Consider the following 26,430-nt stretch of genomic DNA (forward strand, 5'->3'; position numbering starts at 1 on the left):
TGTTATACTTCTATTAGAAAGGGATAGTGATAACATAGAATTACGGTTTCATACAATCTTATCTCCACACATCAATTACATTACCATCTAAAAATCACGTAACAAATTTTTTTTTTCATTCTAAAATTTAATCTTTAACAAAAAAAAATTCCTTAACTTCAAAATAATATTAACTTCATTTTCGTGGGTTTGATTTTTATGAAATCTGGGCTTGAGGGTTTTTTATGAAATTTCAGAAAACTCCCATACCAAATTTATATTTAAGCATAAAATAAATTAAAAACTCGTGAATAAACTCGACTCCTCTTATTTAGAGCCACTCTTTTAAGTCCTGTCTGTCCTAGCCCTATACATAAAGCCCAACCATACACTCCATCATCGATTACTTCCACTATGGATAATCCTCCACATCTGTTATCATCTTCCATGGCTCCCCATAATTCTCAACAAGATGATCACGTTTTCATCTCTCGTGATACCAACTTTGCGTTGCATGGTGAGATTATGTTGCTTATTTTTCTCCTACTTTTTGCCCTCTTCCTTTCCTTCCTGCTCTTCTTCCTCTACATAAAAGGCTCCCGAAATAATACTAATCCGCGAGATTATTCATCCCAATAAGTCTGACCAACTAAATTCTTCGCTTTGCACACCAAAACCATTCACTGCACTGCATGAATCCACATGCGTAACTGTCACCAATGGTACAGTAATACTATCAAACGGAAGAGTGATTTAGGCTTTGAGGTTTGGTTTCTCTCTCATATCACTCGTGGAGTACTAGGCAAGGCAACCAGGGATGAATCGCCACATAACGATCACTAACATATTGCCATGAAATGGGAGCTGCACAACTAATGGCGGAGAATACATATAAATTCAATCTATTTATATGGATAATTTGTCTCCAGATTTGTAGGTCTGATTTTTAAAAATCCTATGTACATGTGGAATATTATGTATTAATAGGGAAGCCAATGAGGTTACCTATAAATTGGCCAAGGATGGTGTTAATACAATGTCCCCTACTGGTGCAATGTTGACAGAGGGAGTGAGATTGATGAGAACATCGAAGGCGTGCGATTGAAGGTCTGGGCTTTTGTCCACACGATGTTGGGCTGCTTTTCTTTTTTTTTTTTTTTTTTCCCCTTTATCTGTTTGCTGTCCTTGTTTTATTTATTTATTTGTTTTATTTGCTAATGAGGTTGCCGATAAATAGATATATGATTTGCAAATGGGTTATGGGCCCGTTGGTGTTATGCCTTATTTAGAAGGTCGAGTGGTGGATGCAATAAGGACTTGTACAAACTAAAAACTGGGTCCTTCCATGCCTCGAATGCTTTGAGGCCTTGAGAATTTCAAATTCTAGTTTCATATTGCCTTTGAAAAAGTGAATTTCACAAGTATGCTTTAGAATTTTATGTATTAAGGATGATTGAAAATTTTATTTTTATTTTTATTTTAATATTTAATATTTAATATTTAATATTTAATATTTTAAATAAATTAGATAATTATTTTAATTTTTATTAGGTTGATTTTATTAAAAATTGAAATAATTTTTTTAAATTGAGATATTCAAATTACCACATATATCTTTTATCCAAAACTATAAAAATAATATAAATATTATATTAATAATATTAAACTTAAAAAATAAACAATCTTTTAAAATCAGTATTTACTTTTATTAAATAACATAATTATATTCAAGACTTATATTTACTAATTTACCAAACAATTTTTAATATAATTTCAGCACTTATAGAATTTTGCATTAAAAATAATACTTTATTTTTCTGCTTAAATTTTCAGTTTATTAAATAACCCTAAATATTATTGTCAAAAATTTGTTATGAAAATTTAAAATATTTATTAATCTAAAAGGTTGAAAAGTAAAATAAAAATAAAAATTAATGTAGACGTTATTCAAATTCATAAATATTATGATAAATGAAACTAGTTATCTTAGCTTGTGATGAACAAGGTCGATTGTATGTGCCAATTAAAATATATCCAAATTATTTTATATAAATTTAATTTTATGATTGATAATAAATATATTTTAAATATAATTATAAAAGAAATTAAGTAAAATATATACTAAAAGAAAATTAACAAATATCAACTGTATTGTTAAGAGAAATATAGATACTTTCGAATATGGATAGTAAAATAAATATAAAAATATTATTTTAAAAAAAACAGCAGCTTATGAGGGGAAGGAGCATTTGAATAGGTTCAGAATAGAACGCATGGCCTAATATGATGTGAAATGTTGTTGACATGAGCCTTAGAACACCAATTGGTTTGAGAATAGAAGCTCCCTCTCTGCCAAGATGTTGAGGCTAGATTGTCGTGTGATGTTGATATGATATTTGATTTTTTTCTGAGTGCGTCCAGGCTATCGGCTGTTTTATTTTGACAATTTTATCATGCAACATGTGCATGAGATCAAATTCCAGCTGCCGAGTCCAATCATGCTGATTCTTTCTTTCAACACAATTAGGCAGCGTTCCTGAAAGCAAGTCCTAAATTGATTTTGGTTGGGAGCACTAATTACCACGTTTCACCAATATTGAACCATGAAAGTCAAATTGAGAGGCTTCTTTTTCTCTGTATAATTGACTCGAAAGGAAAAAAAAGGGAAAAGAAAAAGTTAAATCTTCCCATTAGCTCTCTTAAATTTGGTTTTAAAATCAGTCATCCAATTTTAATTCGGTTCACAACGGTATTGATGTAAGTTTTTAAAACTTATTTATCATCTTAATCTCTGAAAATGATAGTTTCGTGTTTATCAATTTAATCCCATCGTAAAATTTTGGAGATGAAAGCTGATGTGGTGTTTGTTGATCTTTATTGTCAGAGCTAGCCGCATTGGTCCCCAAACTTTGACAAATCGATTTTTCTTTGTCATCCATTGATTAGTTTAACCATCATCGATCATACGAAAGATGGAGCGGTCCAGGAGGATGGTTAGCAACCCAATCAATGAGGCAGCATCCTGTCCCAGTACTCCAAGATATAAGATTTAAAGGTTGACAAATACATATGGATTGAATTCAAGTCTCTACCTTTTACAAATTAACAGTTAAAAAATGAAAAAAGAACAGGTTTGATTGTTGTATATCTATCTGCCGCTGCTCATGGAACTGGAAGAGAAACCAGCGATGGAAGACAAGCGATAAGATTTTGTGATACTATCAGAAGAAACTGTTTCCAAGAACTTCAAGTAAGTTTCATCGCTAGAATCAAACGCCTCCCAGTTATCAATGGAAGGAATACGTTCATCCCCGTTGAGATAGCGCACGATTTTGCTCATGCTAGGCCTAACTTCAGGCTTTGGATGAGAACAAAGAAGACCCAACAGCAGGACCAGCTTCACCTCTTCCGTTACATAACTGGAATTTAACTTAGGGTCCATTGCATCAAGAATATGACCCATTTGGTGGCACTCTATCACCCAATCTACCAAGAAGAAGTTCCTCGAATCAACTGGCTTTCTTCCGCAAACAATTTCAAGGAGCAAAACCCCATATGCAAAAACGTCTGAGCTGGTAGAAGCCTTGCCATTGCGAGCCAGTTCTGGTGCAATATACCCAACAGTGCCCACAATGTTAGTGGTGTGCGAATCTGTACCATGATCGTACAACCTTGCAAGGCCAAAGTCCCCCAGCCGCGCATTCATGTCAGCATCTATGAGAACATTGCTAGACTTCACGTCTCTGTGGATTACCACCAACTCCCATTCTTCATGCAGATACAGTAGTCCCGCAGCAATGCCTTTAATGATATTGAATCTTTTTTCCCAGCTTAACACAAAGCCTTGTTCTTGATTGAAAAGGAGGGAATAAAGGCTTCCGTTGGGAATGTAATCATAGACCAGAAGAAGATCATTCTTTCGCTTGCACCATCCTTGGAGATAAACCAAATTCTTGTGCCTTAATCTTCCTAAGCTTTCGATCTCCGCTACGAATTCTCTCAGACCTTGGATTGAACTTTGAGTTATCTTTTTAACAGCAACTTCAGTTCCAGTTGTAGGCAACACACCTTTGTACACTGCAGCAAATCCTCCAACTCCTATTATCTCGCTCAGCTGGAAACCCCTTGTTGCTGCATAAAGATCCTTGTATCGGAACCGGTGAGGACAATCTAATTCCCAATCTTCAAGATCCTCGTACTTGGCATTCCTTTTGTACAACGTAAAATAGATCAATATTCCCAACAATAAAACAGTCACGGTGGATAAAGCAACAATAAGACCAATGACTCGAGTATCAAAAGAAGATCCATCGTTTTGTTTTGACGGTGCCATAGGTATTCGGGAAGTATTGAGTTGGGCCGCTGTTCCATTCGTGGAGAAGCTCCATCCTAAGATGTAATGAGAGCTCGACTTTTGTCCCGTAGATGCAGAAAAGCCAACGTACATGGTTTCCTGAACAAAAGGTGTTAAGTCAATGGGATGGGAAATGAGAGGCTTAGAGGGTTTGTTTAGGTGAAAGGGACAGATTGTAACATTCACAAAGTTGCCATCATATTCTATCCAGGCCTGGATGGGATCACCGCTCTCCAATATCATATCCTCCTTTAGCTCTGTGTTATTGACATAATAAGCAGCCGGTTCCGTCGCGTTCGAATACATGGTATTTATGTTAATCCCAACATGATTTCCTTTGCTGTCTAAACGATCGTTGTATCCATTGACAGTATCGAATTCCACTGCAACAATATGGTTGGAGGATGACCCATCCGTCTCCGAGTTGAATATTCCCATGTAGTGCTCTGGTAGAGCTCCGGGGAACTGCTTGGAAGGGGATAACGTGAAAGCAAGTCCATGGCCTCCTCTCCCTGAGCTTGGAGTAACGATAGCTAACACAAAAGTTGTGCTAAAAGAAGAAGATTTGGGAGAAGGTGAAGACTTGTCGTCCAACATTTGTATTGGTTCTGAATAGAATGCATGGCCAATAGCGTCACGTGAATCGTTTGTCAGCTCTAGGGCGCCACTGGGACTACTAATAGAAGCTCCGTCAAGGGTAAGCTTGGGTTCACTTCGATTGAAACCATGGAAGATGAAATTTGTGGGCCGAGGTTGAGCAATAACTGGGAAGAAGATAAACCAGAAGAGAAGGAAAGCCATGTGATTTTTTGAGCTAAAAAAGTTCTCTTTCGAAAAAATAATATAGCATAAGAAATATGTGAATAGAAACAATTAGTACCCAATGGATGACTTGAACATTTCAAAGTCATGCACTGATTAAATGGCATTGGCTCAAAACATATGATCTGGGCAGTTGCCGTGGGGAAGTGGGGTTTGAATTTTAGGTACTAACTTGAAATATTGACCCATTAGTAATTTATCACGGAATTCCTTTTTTTTTATTTTATCACCCTAATAAATATTTTGGGTTGAAAATAGAGCATAATAATATCATGTAAAGAGGGATTAGAATGCTGCGACAAATTCCAAAATTTCTTAAAAAATGCAATTGTTACGTAATTGTGCAGTCATGCAAGGCAAAAAAGCACGACCATGAAATCAAGTAAAATAACGGAATGTTTTTTGACTTTACCTCAGGGCTTAGACCTATAAAGGTAAACCCAATGAAAATAAATAAATAATGCTTAAAACCAACGCTTGATCATTTTAATAAATATACTTTTTACTAAATTTTTTAACTTTAAATAATATATTTTTATTTAATTTTTAAAAAATTGCCATTAATGCATCTTTACAATCATACTAAATACAGAAGCATTTCATTATTTTCTTAATAACCCAAAAAGCCTAATGCTAGATTGAAACTTAAATAATAATAATAATAATAATAATAATAATAATAATAATAATAATAATAATAGGAATTACATCTCAAACTTTCCCAAATTATATCCACTAAAGGCATATTTTGACTTGTAACTTCAAATATAATATAAATACAAATAATACATTTAAATAATTATAGTTAATATTAATATTATAAATAGATTAAATAAATAATTAGAAAAATCGAGTCCAAAATAAATTTAAATAAAACTCAAAGTAAATCAAAATTAATTTAAATTGAAAATCCATATATATTTTAAGTATTATTTTATTAAATTCATTGAGATGAGCTTTTAAAATTAAAAATAATTGCTTGGTAATCACGTGACACAAAATAACATTACAATGGACTTGAATTTAACAAATAATATTAATGTGGTTAACAATTTTGAAAATTCACGTAAACACTTCAATTAGAATAAAGTATTTAGACTAATATTGAGGTACCAAATAATGTTAAAAATTAAAATATAAAAATTAAATCTTAAATTTAAGCATTGTATAGAAATCAAAATGAAACTTAACCAATTTTTATATAATCTAAAAAATAAATAAATCGGAACTGAAATTTAACCATTATGTTATTATTATAAAAAAAAATAGCCATCGAGGAGTGCCATAAAAGAAGGCCTGGTATAAAAATTAAATCTCACAAATTTGAGTGTAGTAGTGAAATTGAAACTATTTTATATAATTTGAAAAAGTAGAGGGATGAGAATTGTTACATGTCATAAAATGAGTGGGGCACTCAATGTACTAAGCCCATCTCTTGACAAAGCAAGCCCTCTCTAGGCCCACATACAGTAGCAGAAGAAGTGAGACTTTAAAAATCTAAAATTTGACAATAAATTATTCCCAATAATAATAAGTATATTTGCTTAAAGAAAATGAAAAAAGGAATAAAAATCATAAAATGTAAGGAAGTGGTTGAAAGCTTTTTCATAGTTAATTCCTGGAAATAAGATTAATTAATTACTTATGCTGCTTGCATAATAAGATAATTAATGAGACACAGAAAGAACAAAAGTAAGGTAACCTTCATTAAGTAATGAAGTGAAAGAGACATGGTGTGGAAGTTTTCAACTTTTTCATGCAGCCTGCTAATTTTATTACTTCTTTCTTTCTTAAACTCAAATAAAATATGTTGACAACAACGAGGAATTGGTTTCTCCAGCCACAAACCATTGGCATTACTTCCTTTGGAAAGGACTAATATCACCTCACAAGCTCTTCTTCATATATTTTTTTAATGAAGGTTACTTTCCTATTCAAGTTCTCTTCATGAAATTAAAAAATAAATTATAAATTATGGATTAAATTTTTTTTTTTTTTTTTAAAATATTGCAATGAGACCTCTGAGAAGCTGCCAGGCAAGGAAGACGACCCAACAGGGAACTTTGATGGGATAAAACTCTTTAAGAAATCGGGTGAAAGTGATTGGAAGTTGTTTTCTTTAATCATCTTATTCATGTCACTTTATATATATACTCGAAAATTAAAGAGGCAGTCAACTCAAAACTCAACCTGAAATAGCATCTTTCCAAGTTCTAAACCTGTAAAAGATAATCAAAAAAATGATGCAATCAGATAATTTTCCACCTTCTTCATGGCCATTCGAAAGCTTCTTGAATTCAAGCATTGATCAGTTCGAAGTGCAACCATATGGGCACAATATGGGTAAAAATTTTGATGGTTGTGAATTCTCTTCTTCATTCAATACCAGGGAGGATTCCCCTGAAATTTCCCATTTCTCTACAATGTTCTCTGGTGAGATTTTCCCATGTAATGATCATCTTCAGGAATTTTTAGTTCCCTTGGAAGGGCTTGATTCTATGTTGACTGATGGGATTGAGGATCTATATGATTGTTTGGATGAGGGTGAAGACAGCTTTGGTTCAATGATGCCATTGTCCTCTCAAAGTCAAGATGTATGTAGCCCTAGTGCATCCGTAAGATCTAGTGAGGCATCCACTGATATGACATCAACCCAATCATCACTTACCCTGCCTGGAGATTCCATGGAAATCGATAATCAATTGAGCTTATTTCATCTTCTCAAGGCTTATGGAGAGGCCACTGAAAAGAACCAGTCAGAGCTTGCGGAGGTGATCCTAAGGTGCGTGGGTGAAAAAGCTAGTCCAGTAGGTGAAACTTGGGAAAGGATTGCATTCAATTTGTCTCAAGATATTCAACATCAAAGTGATTATCTAATGCAGGAGTCTAGCAAGAACTTTGAGGCAGCCTTCAGGGTATTCTATCAGGTGTTTCCATATTGGAGGTTTGCTCATTTTGCTGCTAATTCGGCAATCCTTGAAGCGATGCCGGATGATGCAGACACGCTACATATAGTGGATTTCAACATCAGTGAGGGACTTCAGTGGCCTCCGGTGATTGAGGCGATGGCATGGAAACACAAGTCGATGAGACTGACATCGATAAGATGGGAAGAGGAAGACTCTGCTCACTCTCCTTGGAGATTTAAGGGCACAATGAGGCAACTTTGCAACCATGCCAAGTCTTTTGGTCTAAAGTTGAAAGTGGAAGAAATGGGAATCCATGATTTGGTGAATGAGCTAAAGATGAACAAACGAGGTGGCGCTGGAGAATGGTTGGCCTTCAATTGCATGGTAGGGATGGGAAAAGGCAAGAGAAGGGAGATTGTAAATGAGTTTCTAAACGTAGCGAAAGAAGTATTGGCAAGTTCAGGCAACTACGTTGCAAGAGACAGGGGGGTCATAACATTTGGTGATGGAGATGCTTGCGAAAAACTGAAAGACTGCTCAGGATTTGGCACATTCTTTAATGGCCAATTGATGCACTATCAAGCTGTTTTAGAATCGATGGAATCCAACTTCGCAAAGCACCTGGTGCAAGCAAGAATGGCAATGGAGTGTCTGTTTGTAGGACCTAATATATGTGGTCAAGCATGGTTACAAAAATGGAAGGAGATAAATGAAATTTGCGATTTTGATGCAGGCACCGCATTGGAGGGTTTGAGGGTGAGCTCAGAGAGATTAATGGAAGCTAAAGAAATAGTGAGAGAAAGGGATACTTCATTTGAGGTGAGCATTGGAGGGGTTTCTGGGAACGAGTTAGCCTTGGAGTGGAGAGGCAATACACTAGTCAGAGTCTCCTCTTGGAGAAACACACAACTGTAGGAATTATTTATGTTCAAATTGTATAAAACAGGTGAATACAGGATTTCTACATTGTTATCAACATTATGTCTGTATATTTTTATCAAATATCAATTAGGATGCATATTTTCTAGTTAACAAAAAATCCTCTCAACATGTAAATTTAAAGCAGAACTTGATGAAAAAGGCTAGTTTGGATTAGATGTTGTGTTTATGTGCAATTAAGAACCATCATCATCTAGTCAAATAGCACTCAAAGAGATATGGTTATTCTTCAATTAAAGCAGGGAGAAGGAGAAGCTAAAGTGAATCCCATAAATCAGTAACCATGTGATAGAGTATGGTGTATCAGCACTCAGCAACGACGCCTACATACGAGGGAATCGACAAAAACGTTATATATTCTCAGATTTTCTTATAGTTTTTCACTAAGTAGCATAGCAAACCGGATAACTGGGAGTTGCCTTTTTCAATGAATTGTTCATTAGTGGAAGTGGGTGGCAAGCCTCGGGCACTTGTTCTCCCTTGTATGCATTGCAGACGTAGGTAACGAAATTCTTGAAGTCCTGGTATTCACAAAAAGAATAAGAGTCAAGACATGATAGGACCATAAAAGTGACATTATAAGATAGAAAACGTAGTGACTAGTGACCTCTTGTAGAGGTTGACCGTCAACAAGCACCCATGGCACAAACTTATGTGGTGGATCAAGCTGAGCAGTTTCAGCAGCATACTGGTTCTCAAGCTGTAAACAGAATCACACAATGAATAGTAGAAGAACAAAGTAACATGAAGAAAGATCATAAATAGAGATTATAAGCTCATGAAACTAAACTAACCACATTTCCATAGCCACTTTTATAGCAATCAATGGGAACTGTGGCCAATCCAGTCGTATTAAAACAATTAATCCACTCATTCAGCTTGTTGGCTGAGGCCAGACGCTCAAGGCAGAGAATGAAACTCAAATGCTGCTCCTGCATTAAGAAATCACAAGAAAAGAAACCAAGTGCCTCCATCTTCAATTATGTTTGCAGTGTAACGCAAAAAGAAATGTATTTCTCCTTTTAACATGGTTGGTATGGAAATGAAGGCTGAATTGAAGAAGAAAGTGGATATTCTTAGGCCTAGAGGAATAGAGGGTTTACCTCGTTAGGATATACTGAGATGGTGCAGGCTTCAATAGTATTTAAGAGGCATTCATTTGGGCCATGCTGCAAGGTAATACGGATTAAAAACATTGGCTGCAAATCTGAAACTTGTTCTAAGTGGAAAAACAGAACTCTAAAAAGGATTGAAAACCCTGCTTTTTGCTAAGAGGATATATGCTTGAAATGAATTGAAGGAAGCCAATCGTGGTCCCCTGTTGAAGATGATAGAGTAGGAAAGTGAATTGAAAAGAACCTGGCAAAGGAAGGAGCCGTCACTTTGCAAAACAGCGTTGCCCCATGGAACCAGCCTGAGGTTGACGATGGAAAAGAGTCGGCTGTGAAAGAGCTTGACCAGATGGTTGACTATGAAGTCAGAGCAATAAGGGCAGAGAGTTTCGTAGTAAACTGAAAGAGTGACGTTTTGAGCATGACATGGCCATATCCCAATAAACAACGCCAACAGCATACAGGTGAAGAAACCAGGAGACGCCATTTGCAAAGACGCATAGGTAATGTTGACAAGTTTTGGTTTGAGTTCAATTTGTGGAGAATCGCCTCATAACTTACGCACTTTGAAAAGCTTACAAAAGTGTCACTTTTTATGGGGCTTTGGTATTACTATTAACCCTTTTTTTCTTTCAGCTTCTTTTCTCTCTAATCCTTTTGCAGATTTCTTTCTTTCCTTTATATTCTTCTGCTTTGGGTATAAAAAAGAAATGGGAAATGTCAGTCGCATTGCAGTTTTTCTTTTTAATAAGGAGTAATTCTCTAATCGGAATATTTGGTTGCTGCAATGCAAAGTAGTGAAGGTCATCGCCTTCATAATGAATAATATTCTTATTCATCACTCACCATCAAGTTTTCAATATATAAAGTGAAAATATTACTACTTTATGTGTATATATCCAAAATGAGAGTAGCTTTTTCTCCATTTAAGAAAGGAATAAAGTCTATTAGATACTGGAACGTAAAATATTCATTTTCAATAATTAATCTCACATCAGTAATTTCATCTTATTAATTCGGTTTTTTCCCTCTTTGTTTCAAGTAAAACCAGTAGCTTTTTAATGAACAACACATTTTGGGCGGTGTAAGAATTCAGTCCAACACATTTGGGCCCATAAAGGCTTATTTATAAAGCACCCAATGTGGAAAAGTTTATTCGAAATAGGCCCAATTACAAAAACTGCTCTTCATTATAAAAAAAGTGAAGCATCGGGTAGTTAGGGTTTTTTGTTAGCCCCTCGCGTCATCGTCTTCAAAGAACGCTTTACCATCAAAACCAGCTAGCTAAATCAACCGCATTTCACCAGGATGGTTAGTTTTTCTTTTTGATAATTTATTATGTGTTTTCGCTGTCTTATTGTTTGGTTTTGCTAAAAGAAATTTGCTTATTACAGATAATTTTCTTTACTCACTGTTATTTAATGCCTTTGGCCTTGTTTCTGAATGAATGAAGTAGGCTTGATTTGTTTGTAAAAATCTTCTTCATTGCTTTTTTGTGATTTACTTTATGCATATTCGGATCTGGTAACTACGCCTTTCTGTTACCTGCTTTTTGGAGGCTACCAATCTAATTCCTCTTTTAAGTGATAATTGATATAACTGACGATATAATGTTTGGAACGGAATCTCAGATCAAAATTCTCTCCTGTATTTCTGTTTTCCTATTTTTAAATTGCTACTGTTAAAATCTGCTTATTTTAAGTTTAACTATGTAATTTGTGAATGTGCAGTCTTACTGTTGTTGATTTTTTAAGTGCATTACTTATAAATCTTCTCCATGAAAGAGTAGATTATTTCTGCTACATTTACACATTTTATTTTCCTTGGTGGTGCAGGCTAGAGGGTTGAAGAAACACTTGAAGAGGCTCAATGCCCCTAGGCATTGGATGCTTGACAAGCTTGGTGGTGCTTTTGTATGTTTTAGTCTTGATCATTTTACTTTCATGCTAGTTTACTGCAATTTTTTATTCCTTCAATTTTCATTTTTTACCGCCGGCGCCTGCTCAATTCATCTATTCAATTCTAGTTTTGTTTTATTATCTTCTTGTTATGCAGGCACCCAAGCCATCATCTGGACCCCACAAATCCAGGGAATGCTTGCCATTAATTCTCATTCTGCGAAACAGATTGAAGTATGCTCTCACGTACAGAGAAGTTATTGCTATTCTCATGCAGAGGCATGTCATGGTTGATGGGAAGGTTCGGACCGACAAGACTTATCCTGCTGGTTTCATGGGTATGTGGACTTTCTCTTTATTCCTAGATTGAGTTGTTCTGTTTATACTAGGTATTCAATTGAGTGAAATGTATTTGGTCTGATTATTCTGTTGTGTATACAGCTTCAGGATCCTAACATCCATCCTTTGTGTTCATTGTTCATTAGTCTGCTTGACTGACACTTCTATACTAAATTATGAAATACATGCTGCGTTAGCCAATGTTCATTGGCATGTGACCTTGAGCTCTTGGCTCGTTGCTAGAATAGCTTTAAGTGCTCTGCTTTTTAGGAGTTGACTCCTTTCTCTCTACCTTCCGGAGATTATTGTATCCAAATCTTATGTAATATACTTGTTCACCTACTTGTAGATGTTGTGTCAATTCCTAAAACCAATGAGGACTTCCGTCTCCTTTATGACACCAAAGGGCGTTTCCGTCTCCATGCCATCACGGGTGATGAAACCAAGGTTTGAATTGTAGTAGTCAAGTATTTGAAATGTAGGAACCAAGTGTTTCTATTTTCTTCACCCTGTAGGTATAACAATATTGTTCTTTTTTTCTTTTATTCTGCAGTTTAAGCTTTGCAAGGTTAGGTCTGTCCAGTTTGGCCAGAAAGGCATTCCATACCTCAATACATATGATGGGCGTACTATCCGCTACCCAGACCCTCTGATCAAGGCTAATGACACCATCAAGCTGGACCTTGAGAGCAACAAAATTGTTAATTTCATCAAGTTTGATGTCGGAAATGTTGTCATGGTGACTGGAGGAAGGAACAGAGGCCGTGTGGGAGTGATTAAGAACAGGGAGAAGCACAAGGGTAGCTTTGAGACAATCCACGTTCAAGATGCTGCTGGGCATGAGTTTGCAACTCGTCTTGGTAATGTGTTCACAATTGGAAAAGGAACGAAGCCATGGGTATCCCTTCCCAAGGGCAAGGGTATTAAGTTGTCCATCATTGAGGAAGCTAGGAAGAGGCTTGCAGCCCAAAATGCTGCTTGAACATTAACACAAGATATCTAGATGTCTTGCTGCTGTAGTTTATTCTGGAGTTACTAGATTTCTTGCATTTGGTTAAGAAGAAAATTTTGAGAACTATTTTCTTCTTGCAATTTTAAATTGTTCGGTTGGGTAATGTTAGTGAACTTACAAGGCTATATTTTAAATGAATGCTTGGACTTGGATGCTTTCGTGAATATGTTAATGCTTTGATTAATTATAGAATTATCTTTGGGGAAATGCAAATGGTTCCAAATCACATTGTTCTTCCACATTTACTCAACGCCTTCAAAAACCAAGCTGTTTATTGTCTCTTACATGGCAATGTTAAGGGGCTACCACAATGACATATAGATATAGATATTCTACAACAATTTATTCTTCTCCACTACCTATCCCTCATCATATATGTATATATAGTAGAACATCTGTGAAGCACTAAAACAACAGAAAGATGCAGCATTTAGATGGTGATTATGGGCAGCATCACGCCCCTTCGTGGAGTAGCATTTGATCGAAGTGCCACACACCTACAAGCCAATTGCACTCGGTTATTACAAAGTAACTGAAACATTATCAACCCAATGATTTTATGAAAACAAATGATACATATAGCTTGCAAAGCTTACCATGTCCTTTTCCAACCCGCCTTAATTGAGAAACATAATCTGATATCTTCTTAATGGCTTCAACCTGAAAACTTGAGATAATTAGAAATTGTGGGTGTTTGAAAGATTTCTTTTTTGGATACTAAGAATGAAAGTGAACTCACCTGCTCAGCTAAAAATTCGCTTTCGATGAAATCGGCCATCTGAGCATCATTGTTTTGCACCGCGACCTGTTAAATTAAGACGATTAGATTAGTTGTAGACGCACACATCTCATCTACTACACCTATGCCGTATGGCTATAAGTTTAGAAACAATTAGTGTTACATCGTGCAGGCACAAAAGCTTCTCGTTTGTCAGCTTCTCCAAGGACAATGCTAATTCCATAGCTGAACTCAACAAAGAAGGCAAAAGTTAATAGATCATAGAAACAACATTTAAACAAACTCTAACAGCAAAATTATGAGATATTGAGAACTATGAAGCAATTAGCATTGCATTCGAGAGCCGAAAAGAGACCAGAATAAACGTGTAAGAGGGACACCGACTCACCGTATAGTGCATCTCCCTTCTCAGCATGATCAAACTCTGAAGGGGGCATCAGAATAGAGTGTAGTTTTACTCTTCCACCTCGTTTGTTCTAATTAAACAGTTGAAATTAATAATTCTATTATATTTATATGCTCCCATTCCAATATATAATATGAAAAAAAAAACCTGGGTTAAGTGCACCAATGTCTTCAAACTATGACTCGGATTCTAAATCGATCCCTAAACTTTATAATGTTCTAATTAAGTCTTCAAAGAATCAAATATTCTATAAACCAAATCCTTCCATTAGCTTAACATCAACTTTGACCTTCAAACTATGACTCGGATTCTAAATCGATCCCTAAACTTTATAATGTTCTAATTAAGTCTTCAAAGTATCAATATTTTATAAACCAAATCCTTCCATTAGCCTAACATCAACTCTGACCTTAAATGCTAGTTTAGATTTGACATGGACCATATTTAAAGCAGTGGCCTACCTCTTTAAAATGGAAGTTTTTCATTTACACATTTTATAATTTATAAAATTTTAAAATTAATCTTTTAAAATTATAAAAATAAATTATTTAAATTGTAAAATTATATTTTTATTATCGTAAAAATATATGAATAACTCGAGCCAGATATGTTAAAGAGAATAAATAGTGTTAGGATTATTTTTTTTAATACATTAGATTCAAATTATCTATGCAATGGTAAGTTAAACTCTATATTTTAAATATGATACATATCATATCTGAGCTAACATTGATGACCAAACTAATAGATAGACAAATAGAAAGATAAATTTAAAACCTGGGCCATAGTTTGAATACGCTTGGTGTGACTAACCCAAAAAGAAATAGACATGAAAGAAAACCTGATATTCCATCAGCTTCTCTGCATGCTCTCTTTCTTCTTCACTTGATTCCTTGAAGAATCTGATGACAACAATATAAAAATTTTATCATGTCATACAGTGATACAGATATATATATATTAAAAAAATAACTTTGGAGAGCTTCTTGTTGTTATAATCTTACTTGGCAAAGCCTTTGAGCGCAACGTTGTCTCTGTCGAAGTAAGCATACAACGAGTGGTACACATAGGAAACGTTGTACTCCACACTGTCACACAAAATAAATAACCACCCCTATAAATCAAGAAACTGATAAAAATATCAAAACAGGAAGCAGCACAACTCACTTGATTTGCTCATTGATGGCGGCTTCACAGGCATCAGCATATTTCTGGCGAGCCAGCGAAAGATGAGGAGCGATTGGGATGTCAAGTTCCTCCTTTTTCACCTCTTCAAAAGGCTGGAACACTACCCCTGTAAGTGCATGATTGTCGGTTCCTATGGATGCATAAACACCCAAAGCCCTTCCATGTTTTCTGGGCAGAAAACTCAAAGCAGATGATGATGATGATGTTATAGGGGAGCCCTTAAGGGAACAAATTAGATTATCCCCTTGCTTGGCTTGCACACACAAAGATGAAACTGGTCTCAAAAGCATTGTGGAGAGATTTTTAGGAATGGAGAAGAAATGAAGGAAGATTGTTGATTGAGGGTGGAGGGGGAGATATCATATATAGAAGAAGAGGTCGGTGGAGTACTCACTGTTGCAAGAGTTCCGGAGTGGATGGCATTCGTTCTGGACCATCGGATTGGAAATTAAGTGGACGATCATGGTTGCAACACGTAAGCAGGCGTGTGGCGAACCCGTGGTCTATCCAATTGAATAAGCTTTTGTGGGACTTCCAGCCCCCGTATATTCTTTCCACATTGCGATCTCTGCGTCATCACTTAGCTGTCCATGTGATGAGATGAACGTGTTGTTAACTTTTCTCAGTTGCTCGAATCTTCCACGTAATCATCTTCTTGGCTTTTTCCTTCTTACAATCAATCTCAATGAACATCAATTCTTCATTACCACTTACTTTGTTACCATTTCTAATAACATTTTAATCCCTCTACTATTCATTTTAATCCCTACACATGGTTAATTTTACCATAACTTACTAGTTTTGAAAACAAATAGAAAAATGGTGATTAATGTGAACCAAATTAGATATAATTTAAACAAGACAATTATCTTTAAAACAATTGAATTTAAAACAAATTTAGCAAAAATAAATCTCTTTTATATCTACTCTTTCTTTAAAACTGTTATTTAATTTTTAAATTTAATATTTAATTTAATGTCGCATCAATCATCATTAAACTATGTCGTTAGATTAATAAAAAGTTAATGTATAGGGATTAAAACATTAACTTCTCAAACATACAAAGCTTAAAATGTTTCTTTTAATAGTATCGAGGCTCAATTAGTTTGGATTATAGTATAATTACTCTTAATTGTTGCATTTAATCAACTAAATATTCTTAATAGGTAAAATATTTTAGTGAATAAGATTTTGACTGGTCAACTAGTAATATAGAGTAGGGTTTATCTTTTAGAATTTAAGATGAAAAATATAGAGAGGTAGTCCTAAGATTTATTTGTGAAGAAGGTTTATATTTTAAAAGATTTTAAAAAATAAAAAAAATTATTACTAAGAGAGTTTTTTTTGTAAAATATTAATTTTATTATAGGTTCTTATCATATTTGCTCTTTTGATAAAAAAAGTCTCCTCTAACCCTTAAATAGGGATAATATACTTCAGCGTACTTATTCTCATATTGACAATAATGCCGATATCAACCAAGTTAAAACTCAATCGATCAGAAATTTATAGTTTTATTGGTAGAAAGCTTGCATATTATAATAATTGTATCAAGATATAGCCAAAAAAATTATTGTATTAAGAGAATAATCTTATCCTATTTAAAGCATGGACGTAAGCGAAAGTAACGGAACAATTGTTATGATAAATTTAATTTGGAATCCCGTACTAATTTTGGGCAAGCGGAAGACTAGAAGGTTTGACAAATTGGAGAGTGTTAATTTTGTGTTTAGCAAAGACAAAATAGGCAGGGCTGGGTTTTTCCACACCCTAGAAAAAGTTGCTCTTATCTTTCTGTGTACACAAACTTCCCTTTGTAAGACAAATTCCAAGTCGTTTCATTGAAAGTTCAAAGTAAAAAATTACTATTTGATGCAAGTTTTGAATAATGGATGGTCGAAATTCTAACACCCAATAACATCATCTCTAAGTTAAACCTCAATTTTTCTTTTTATCCAATGAATAACTAGTTGAAATATCAAAATTTAAATTGGGTATTGATGATGAAGGGCTTTAGTTAGTCAAGCTCAATTGCAGCATGGCCTGAATGTAAGATTTTTGTTTAATGGCTTCATGCAACAGGCTCTACAATGGCCCAAATAGAGGGCAAAATCAGTGCCCCTATCAAACTGAAGTAGAGAAATGGGCTTTCTTATCTTTTTAAAGAGGAAAGCTGTTGTTTTAGGATCAGTTACGCAAAGAATCTAACGCTCACACAAAGCGAAGCACGGATTTGACTCGCATATTACACTTGGTTGCCAGCCGCTGAGGAGGGGACCTTTTTTGCCTTTTGCAACACATTCAGACAAATGCACCATTCCACTTATGCTTTTCGTTGGAGTTACTGCTTTCGGCCAAAGAGAGCTTATGGACACCACACCACCATACCCACTTGATGTTAAGCCCACAACTCCCTCTCAACCAGGTTATTACTTTCTCAAGTTAAAATTTACAACTATATGTTATTAAAAATATTAAATTATTAATTATTATAAACACTTAATTAAATAATTAATTCAATTCAAACTAACCTATATATAATTACACAAATGAAATTTTATTGAGTGTTTTAGCGTGACTATCCTTCAAAGGGAGTTAAATTCTCGATTTATATGATGTTTTATATGATGTAGTCTTTGTTCTTGAATGTATCGTCTTAAGTAGGCCCCCATGCATGTCAACACGTACCTTAAGATTAACATGTGTTCTCTAGGTGCGTGTTCACCTACATGATAGTGCGAATCCACCCCATGCGAGTTCATAAGAGAATGCGAACTCATCATGAGCGAACTCCAATATGTGAACTATGCAGAGGCAAAGGCAAAACAATTTTTAGGGGGGTTGAATGCCATTTTAATTTTTTATAGTCTATATCTTTATAATTTATAAAGGACTAAATCGAATTTTTCTAACTTTAAGAGGGTCAAAATATAACTTTATATTTTTTAATTTAAAATTATAAAAAAAGAATAGAAAATTTAAATAACAAATTTCCATTTTAGAAGGAACCAAAGCTCATACTAACCGCCTTTAGAACTATGCAAGCTACGAATTAATCCTAGTCAGACAACTAAATAACGAATCAAAAATAACGAACACAGTAACAAACTTAAATCTAGAATGTTTATTTAAACCACCCAATGAAATGAATTGGGACAAACTTTTCCAAAAATAAAATTAAAATTGAATTGCGACGGACAATGATGGATGAAAATCCAATGATTCAAGTTTGTTCTTGCAGCATAAAATGGATTAGACGGCTTGCAGGCTTGTGGACAACACACGGCTCCTCGACAAGGATGGTGCTAATAAGTTATTTGAATTTTACATTAAAAAAAAAATAGATTCAATTCGATAATTATCTACAGAAAATTCAATTTTAATAATTTAAATTATTAGTCTAAGCAAATTCAAATGCTACAATACTCTATTCTACTTGTATATCAATTTAATTAAACTTTTCATTTTAATATATTTTATATTATAAAATTAAATTTTTATCCTTAAAAATTAACTATTAATAAATTTGAACTTAAAACGATTAAACTTAAATACAAACTTAAAAATTAATATTCAATCAATCTCGAATTAAATATTAAACTTTAAATTTTAAATCAAATTTGAGTTTAAAATTTTCACTATCCAAATTCCATTCATTTCGATTCTACCTTTTTCCGTAGAAACCTTTTATATGAGAAAGTGTTGAAGGCCTTATGGGTGAGTCGTGACCGCCCAATAATCTAATCCTACAACTGTGAATTGATAATATTAAAAATGTATTCTTAAATCTCCCTTATTTATAGGGACAACTTACTTCTTCTTTTTATCTCAATTAATATTATTATTGTAGTAATTAAAAAATCGTAAATTTAAATATATTTAAATCTATTTTATTTTAAAATTTAGGGTTAGAAAAGAATTTCAAATAAAAGTAGACATTTATATAATAATAATAAAAAAACAGATGAAATATATGCATATGCATATGAATTCTTTATAAGTCATGTCATGAAGTGGTGCAAGAACAAATAGACTTTGTAATAGATGACCCCAAAAGTTGTGAGCATATATACTCTTTGTCTATACTCTATACCGGATGAGATTGATTTCCCCTTTACCATCTCCATTGAATAAAAATTAAGGTATGGATCGAATTTATTTAAAAAATTGATTGTGATTTTTTTTCTTCTATTTTTATGAATTTTTAAATATTTTTAATTGAATTGATCAAATTAGTAAACTGATAAACTGGTAATTTAACTCGTTCAACCATTAATCTAATTTTAAAACATTTAATATATCGGTAAATTAATTTATCCCACAATTTATTGGTGAAATATATACTAGGTTTTTGTCCGTGCAATACACGAATAATGTGTATATAAAATTATTTAGAACATATTACATGTATAAAGATTATAGAAAAAAAACTTTAATATAAAAATAAAATATGCACAAATGAAATTATAACCATACTTTTATTTACGTCTAAGCCTTACTTTTGTATATATGATATGAGTAATTTAAATAAAATATGGTACATTTTTAAACTTAATTCGAAATATTTAATAAGATATATAAATATAATTATTTTTAAAATTTTAAATAAAATAATAGTCCATGAAAATTAAAAGTAAGAAATTAGATTGTCAAAAAGATATTTTAATACAACATATTTTTTATACAAAATTTGTTTAATATCAATTTATTTTATACTTTTAGCTAAAAATATTTAATTTTTAATTTGATTTTTATCTATTATTTTAAATTCTAAAACATTTTTAAACATTATATTTTAAGATTGATGTATATATATATATATTAGATTAAATACTTTTTTAATTATAATATAAGAAAAATCAACATTTTAATTACATGCTTAAAATATGTTTTAAAAGATACCAAAATTTTATTTTAGAAATATTTTTAAAATTTTACCTTTTTAATTTTTTTTTGAAACCAGAGTTTTAAACATATCATTTTTTTTTATTTTTCTAACTTTTTCTTTTCAAATAGTATTTCAAATTTTTGAAAAGAAGTATTTGAAATAATATTTTAAAATTTAAATATTTGTTAAAATTAATTTTCTTGATGAATCTTTAAAATATTTAAAATTGTTTAAACATTATCTAAAAAGTTAAATATATTTTGAGATAAATTTTAAAAGGTATGTTAAAACCAATTTAAATTTGGCTCTTTAAATTTATTTTGAAAACTATTTAATTTTTAAATTTTTTAAAACTATTAAAGACAATGTAAATATATATTAAAAAGACACGTGGCATTGATATGCTAATGCCAAATGTCATAAAAATATAGTGTGAACATTACTATTTAACTAAATAATATATATAATATGAAGGTTATTCTTAGAAGATTTTTCTGACAAATAAACAAAAATGTAAGGAAAATAAATCATTAAAAAACTGTCTTCTGTTGAAAATTTTAAAAATAATTTGTAGAAAATGAAAATAAAAATAATAACAATCATGTTAATATTGCCAATTTTTTCACTATTCAAAATTAAAAGTTGAATATAAGAATTTTCAAAATTAAGTTTAATGAATTGAGTAAGAAAAAATTCAATAAAATTTAAACTTATTCTGAAAAGTAGAATCATCCTTAAACTTATTCATTTCGAGAAAAGTGCGAAACACTATGAGAGGAAATTCAAATACTTGTAATTCATTTTTTTTGGCCAAGACTTGTTTAGCTAAGCAATTCATAACTTGATTTTGTTCTCTCGAGATGTACCGCAATAACTACGGGCCTTTTTGAGATAAAATACTTTAAATTTTGTTTTTTATTTCTAATAAAAAGGAAAAGAAATTCTATATTCCTAATCGATCCCCTGCCTATTGATAGTTACTTCCAATTCAAACGAAATCCGTTCCTGAAAATATAAAAATCTTGTTAACTTTTTTATTGATTGGTTTATTCTTTTTTCTTTTGAGTCTTTAAGCAAAGATATTTTTTTTAATAATTTTATCTTCAATGTTAGAATTTATATTTTAGTAGAATGTGACTTACCACTTCACAGCAGCTCTGCTTTGTTAGACCTGAAAGTCATCTCTAATTCCCGCCCACTCTTTGATTATATATTTGGACCCCAACCAACTCTTTGTTCGCCACCCTTAACTTCATCATGGCCACTGACGCTTCACCCCAGCTCCGGTCCGTGCCACCTCCTTCGGACTTTCACCCTGAAATCTCACTTTCCCGGACGCCAACCCACGATGGCCTTCACTTTTGGCAATTCATGATCGCTGGCTCCATAGCCGGCACCGTCGAGCACATGGCTATGTTTCCTCTCGACACACTTAAGACACGCATGCAAGCTCTTGGCGCTTCATGTTCGGTTCAACCCGTCAGCGTTCGTCAAGCCCTCGGTTCCATCTTAAAGCTAGAAGGTCCTCCCGGTCTTTACCGTGGTATAGCTGCAATGGGGCTTGGCGCAGGACCTGCACATGCAGTTTACTTTTCTGTTTACGAGCTATCTAAGCAAGTTTTGTCCCGTGGTGATCCGAATAACTCGATCGTTCACGCTGCTTCCGGCGTGGTGGCCACAGTAACAAGCGACGCGGTGTTCACGCCGATGGATATGGTGAAGCAGAGACTGCAGTTGAAGAATAGTCCGTACAAAGGTGTAGCGGAGTGCGTGCGTAGGGTGGTGATGGAGGAAGGGATTGGAGCCTTCTATGCTTCTTATAGAACTACTGTTATTATGAACGCGCCGTTCACTGCTGTCCACTTTGCCACATACGAGGCTGCAAAGAGAGAGTTGATGGAGGTGTCGCCTGATACAGCCAATGATGAGAGGTTGGTAATTCATGCCACTGCTGGTGCCGGTGCTGGTGCCTTGGCTGCTGCTCTTACGACTCCGCTTGATGTTGTTAAAACCCAGTTGCAGTGTCAGGTAAAACACTTGTTTATTGCTTCTCCACTGTTTTCCTAGCTTAGAAATTGTGAATTTGATTGATTGATTGATTGATGTTAAACAACAGGGAGTATGTGGTTGCGATAAATTTTCGAGCAGTTCAATTGGGAATGTGATTGAAACAATAGTGAAGAAGGATGGATACAGGGGCCTTATGAGGGGATGGATTCCAAGGACGCTCTTCCATGCTCCAGCTGCTGCAATCTGTTGGTCTACTTACGAAGCATCTAAGTCCTTCTTCCAACAGCTTAACAGCCGCTAAAACCAAACCAAGCATCATCTCTGTCAAACAAATAATCTTCACACTTGAATGAATGTCCAATACAACATTGAAACTTCGCAGTACGCTTGTCTAAAATTTGTTCCCCGCACAGGTCAAGCAATATATTACTACTTTTTATTAATCAATCAAATTAGTTGATCCTTTCTCATACGGCCTGTCAGGATATACGAAATTTGGACACTTCACTTTCTCAAGTCCTGTGAGCTTGGATGATTAACTAGGTCTTAAAACATTTTCCGTTAGGCATGTTACGATTTTGAGCCACCAAGGTCTATGACATCTCTGAGATCCACCAAAAGTATAAAAAAGGGGCGGGTTCTACGATATCATATCAGACATTTATAGCGCGACATCATACTACATGACAAAAATTAAAGTTGGAAGTAATCTTGTTTTCTTGGCTTGGCTGAATTAATATGATACGATGAATAACAAAAAGGATAAGCTCCTTCCTCTAACTTTCCGAACTGTTAAGTCTGCCAATGATCGATGTTCCAAGATGAAGTTTGTTCATAAGCAGCGGCAATATACTGGAAACTTTTGCCTAAAAGGTGTTTTGGCTTCTATGTATCATATCCTTACTTTCAAGATACAGCACCGTATGCAACTATAAATCATGCATTTTGTGGCTTTGGGCATCAGAGTAACGCGGCATTTCATTTGCTAGAACCAAAGTCCTTAGTCCCGTACAGATTTTATTACAAAGCTTGCGCCATAACACATAAATGTCAAAATAAATTCGCTAACACCAAAGACTTGTTAAAAACAGAGAACTTGCAGATCCTCTAAAGCACCTTCCATACAATTTATAATATCTTAATACACAAGGTTCATGCATTGCCACCTTCATTATATATATATTTGGCCAGACACCTTCAACATAGTAGAACAGAATAAAAGCCTTATCACAATAGAAACCATAAAGTTGACCGGTCTTTGCACTTGAATCCTAAAACTTATTATGGACACAAAAGTATGAAGGTTCAGAGTTAAAAGTTAAAAGAAATAGGATCTCCAAGGCATCCTAACCACTTTAAAACTTATCTACACTTACTCCATCCCTGGAAACCTCGTACGCCTCTCTATTCCTGCTTTTCTTCATTCCGGCCGTGACATAGATCTTAGATCCTTCACAAGTGATACTGGTTACTTTTACCCATATCATCACCTTTGTCTTCATTCCCTCTATATCAGCCAGCTTTCCTTTCTCCAGATACCCAGTCACAGTGGTGAAGAAGCGCAGAACAGATGAGTCCTTGTATCCCACTTCACATATTGCTGGAATAAAAACAGTGAGCTTCCCAGTCTCTTCATTGAATTCATAATTTGTGGCATCACGAGGGAAGATTCCTATGGGCAGGTTATATTCTCTTAACAGCTCTGGCAACGGCTTTTGCATTTTTCCTGTAAAAAGCCATTTATTGGTATTAATGACAAAATTTTGGGAGGAACCTATAGAAACTGCAGCATATTCTATTATCGAAGGAAGTGTAAAAATGAAGTCTATATATCCCAAGTTCAACACCATTAATACCCCAACCCACAGACAGAAGAAGGGCTCCACGAGAATGTTTGAGTGGTAGGTAGTATTGTGAAAGTTATTATAAGGATCAATATGTTCATTTTTTGGACAACTGATATCTATTGAAATTAGTGTTGGCTACGAAAAACACTAAAGCCGTACGTTGGCAATCTCTACATCAAGTATCATCACAATTTAGGCAGCCACTTGGTATTCCAAAACGAAATACTTAAGAGACTAATAACGGTTAGCATCTTTTTCTTACAGGTTTAAGTACATAAGCTAATCATATATATTGATTATATGAAGCACAAGCAATGAACTGGATACACATTTTATCCTTCAGAACATAGCAAAAGCTATCTATAACAAGTAAAAAGTAACACAAAGAAAATAGAACAGCCAACAATTCTGCCAGAGAAGGACAAACCTTTGATTTTATTAACCAACCATTTGGCTCCCCCTTCAATACTGGTGGATAATGACTGATTGAAAGGGAGAAAAGATGATGTTAGCACGAGGAATGTCAATAGCGAAAGATAGACATGCAGAAAACAAGGAGTAGAGAATACTGATAAATGAACAGGTATTCATCAACATACCAGCTTTGCAGCATTTGGAGAAAACATGAAACGAGTCTATAACATTCCAAAGACTGAATTTCTTCCAACTTTTTAAGAAATTCCTTAAATATTATCTATTCAAAGATATGAAAATTGGCACACGATTGGATACAAAACAGGCCAAAATAAAAAGATTTCCAATCAATCCTAGGTTAAAGTTTCAGTAACAAAGGGAGAAAAAACTGACTTCGCTAATTACAGTGAACAAATAAAGCGTCAGAATTTGCACCTTGAGCAATACGCTGATTAATCTAACATTTGAAAATCAAATTAACCGTTGCAGTTACATGTACGAAATCCGAATAGATCAATATTAAAACAACATTTCATAAAGAAACCCTAGGCGAATTAACGATATCAACAAATTCTGGAGCAGAGCAGAGTAAAAATCGGAAACTGAAGTGAAAAAAATGAAGTAAAAGGTATGAACAGAGAGGGGCATAGCATACGTTGAGGTCGTCGCCGACGGAATCGATCTCCTTGTTGGCCTTCTGGCCGAGCCAATAGGAGCCCACCTTGTTCAATATCTGATCCATCTGTGGTGAGGAATATCAAATCTCGATTAAGCTCCTCTGATTCTCTCTCTGTCTCTGTGTGGAAAGAGAAACCTAAGGGGTGAAATCGAGAGAGAGAGAGAGAGAGATGAGCTTTCGTAATTCTATATCTAAAACTTTTGATTGTTAGATAGATAGAACCTTCTTAACCGTACCCGCTAAGTAAAACTTTCTTCAAATTTTAACCGTTCTGCAAACTTCAAAGTCAAACCCAATCTTATTTTCCTTTTGGTAAACTCTACTAATAGTGACCAACTCTTATAAATTTTAGAAAAGTTTATACTTTACTGACTCACATTTATATCTATTTTCATTTTGGTCACTATAGGTTGGGGTGTTCAAATTTCGGTTAAAACCGAATTAACTGACCTCTAACCGAACAGATTCAATTGGGTCGGAGGTCGGTTAATAATTTTCTAAAAATTCAATTATCGGCTAATTCGATTCGAAATCGGATAATTAATTAAATTAACAGAGTTAATCGAACTTAAGCAAATTATATGTAGTTTTAATTCTGTTAATTCGAATAATTCGATCAAATGAATATTACCAATTTATATATATCATACTTATTTTAACCAATATATATATATATAAATTTCAGTTCGGTAACAGTTAAAAGATTAAAAAGTTCGATTAATTCAATAATATTAGTTTAGTACGGTTAGCCGTTTGAACAACCTTAACTATTGGTATATGGATATTCCGAACTAGCTTATCAAATTAGATATTTTATTTTCCACCTAGGATTTAGTTTTTGGGCTACTTTCTTTTCATTTTAGTCAGTAACAATATTTTAGAAAAAAATGACCCT

General features: G+C 34.0%; 7 protein-coding genes across 7 annotated transcripts; 3 read left to right on the top strand and 4 right to left on the bottom strand.

Moving 5' to 3' along the window:
- Window positions 1-2,887: 2,887 nt before the first annotated feature.
- Window positions 2,888-5,221, bottom strand: LOC108452722 (probable L-type lectin-domain containing receptor kinase VI.1). Its single transcript, XM_017750518.2, has one exon. It carries the CDS (start codon window positions 5,132-5,134, stop codon window positions 3,128-3,130), a length of 2,007 nt encoding a protein of 668 aa, XP_017606007.1. The 5' UTR covers window positions 5,135-5,221; the 3' UTR covers window positions 2,888-3,127.
- A 2,174-nt stretch (window positions 5,222-7,395) lies between these two features.
- Window positions 7,396-8,979, top strand: LOC108451741 (protein NODULATION SIGNALING PATHWAY 2-like). The gene has a single exon (XM_017749397.1). The coding sequence runs from the start codon at window positions 7,396-7,398 to the stop codon at window positions 8,977-8,979; it is 1,584 nt and encodes a 527-aa protein (XP_017604886.1).
- A 246-nt stretch (window positions 8,980-9,225) lies between these two features.
- LOC108453227 (gamma-interferon-responsive lysosomal thiol protein-like) lies at window positions 9,226-10,829 on the bottom strand. Its single transcript, XM_017751218.2, has 5 exons — window positions 10,363-10,829; window positions 10,107-10,172; window positions 9,798-9,935; window positions 9,611-9,703; window positions 9,226-9,524 (listed from the first exon to the last, which is right to left on the bottom strand). The coding sequence occupies exons 1-5, from the start codon at window positions 10,600-10,602 to the stop codon at window positions 9,387-9,389; spliced, it is 675 nt and encodes a 224-aa protein (XP_017606707.1). The 5' UTR covers window positions 10,603-10,829; the 3' UTR covers window positions 9,226-9,386.
- Window positions 10,830-11,278: 449 nt separating this feature from the next.
- Window positions 11,279-13,528, top strand: LOC108453225 (40S ribosomal protein S4-like). Its single transcript, XM_017751216.2, has 5 exons — window positions 11,279-11,426; window positions 11,951-12,028; window positions 12,171-12,351; window positions 12,702-12,799; window positions 12,906-13,528. Exons 1-5 carry the CDS (start codon window positions 11,424-11,426, stop codon window positions 13,332-13,334), a joined length of 789 nt encoding a protein of 262 aa, XP_017606705.1. The 5' UTR covers window positions 11,279-11,423; the 3' UTR covers window positions 13,335-13,528.
- A 90-nt stretch (window positions 13,529-13,618) lies between these two features.
- Window positions 13,619-16,061, bottom strand: LOC108453226 (ferritin-3, chloroplastic-like). The gene is made up of 8 exons (XM_017751217.2): window positions 15,677-16,061; window positions 15,514-15,597; window positions 15,351-15,411; window positions 14,492-14,579; window positions 14,267-14,328; window positions 14,104-14,169; window positions 13,961-14,024; window positions 13,619-13,861 (listed from the first exon to the last, which is right to left on the bottom strand). Exons 1-8 carry the CDS (start codon window positions 15,985-15,987, stop codon window positions 13,818-13,820), a joined length of 780 nt encoding a protein of 259 aa, XP_017606706.1. The 5' UTR covers window positions 15,988-16,061; the 3' UTR covers window positions 13,619-13,817.
- A 5,582-nt stretch (window positions 16,062-21,643) lies between these two features.
- Window positions 21,644-23,898, top strand: LOC108453805 (uncharacterized). Its single transcript, XM_017752118.2, has 2 exons — window positions 21,644-22,613; window positions 22,702-23,898. Exons 1-2 carry the CDS (start codon window positions 21,843-21,845, stop codon window positions 22,894-22,896), a joined length of 966 nt encoding a protein of 321 aa, XP_017607607.2. The 5' UTR covers window positions 21,644-21,842; the 3' UTR covers window positions 22,897-23,898.
- LOC108453806 (uncharacterized protein At5g01610-like) lies at window positions 23,674-25,844 on the bottom strand. Its single transcript, XM_017752119.2, has 3 exons — window positions 25,512-25,844; window positions 24,870-24,924; window positions 23,674-24,321 (listed from the first exon to the last, which is right to left on the bottom strand). The coding sequence occupies exons 1-3, from the start codon at window positions 25,596-25,598 to the stop codon at window positions 23,951-23,953; spliced, it is 513 nt and encodes a 170-aa protein (XP_017607608.1). The 5' UTR covers window positions 25,599-25,844; the 3' UTR covers window positions 23,674-23,950.
- Between the last annotated feature and the right edge of the window lie 586 nt (window positions 25,845-26,430).

This window comes from Gossypium arboreum, chromosome 9 (assembly GCF_025698485.1).
Source record: "Gossypium arboreum isolate Shixiya-1 chromosome 9, ASM2569848v2, whole genome shotgun sequence".
NCBI classification, from domain to species: domain Eukaryota; kingdom Viridiplantae; phylum Streptophyta; class Magnoliopsida; order Malvales; family Malvaceae; genus Gossypium; species Gossypium arboreum.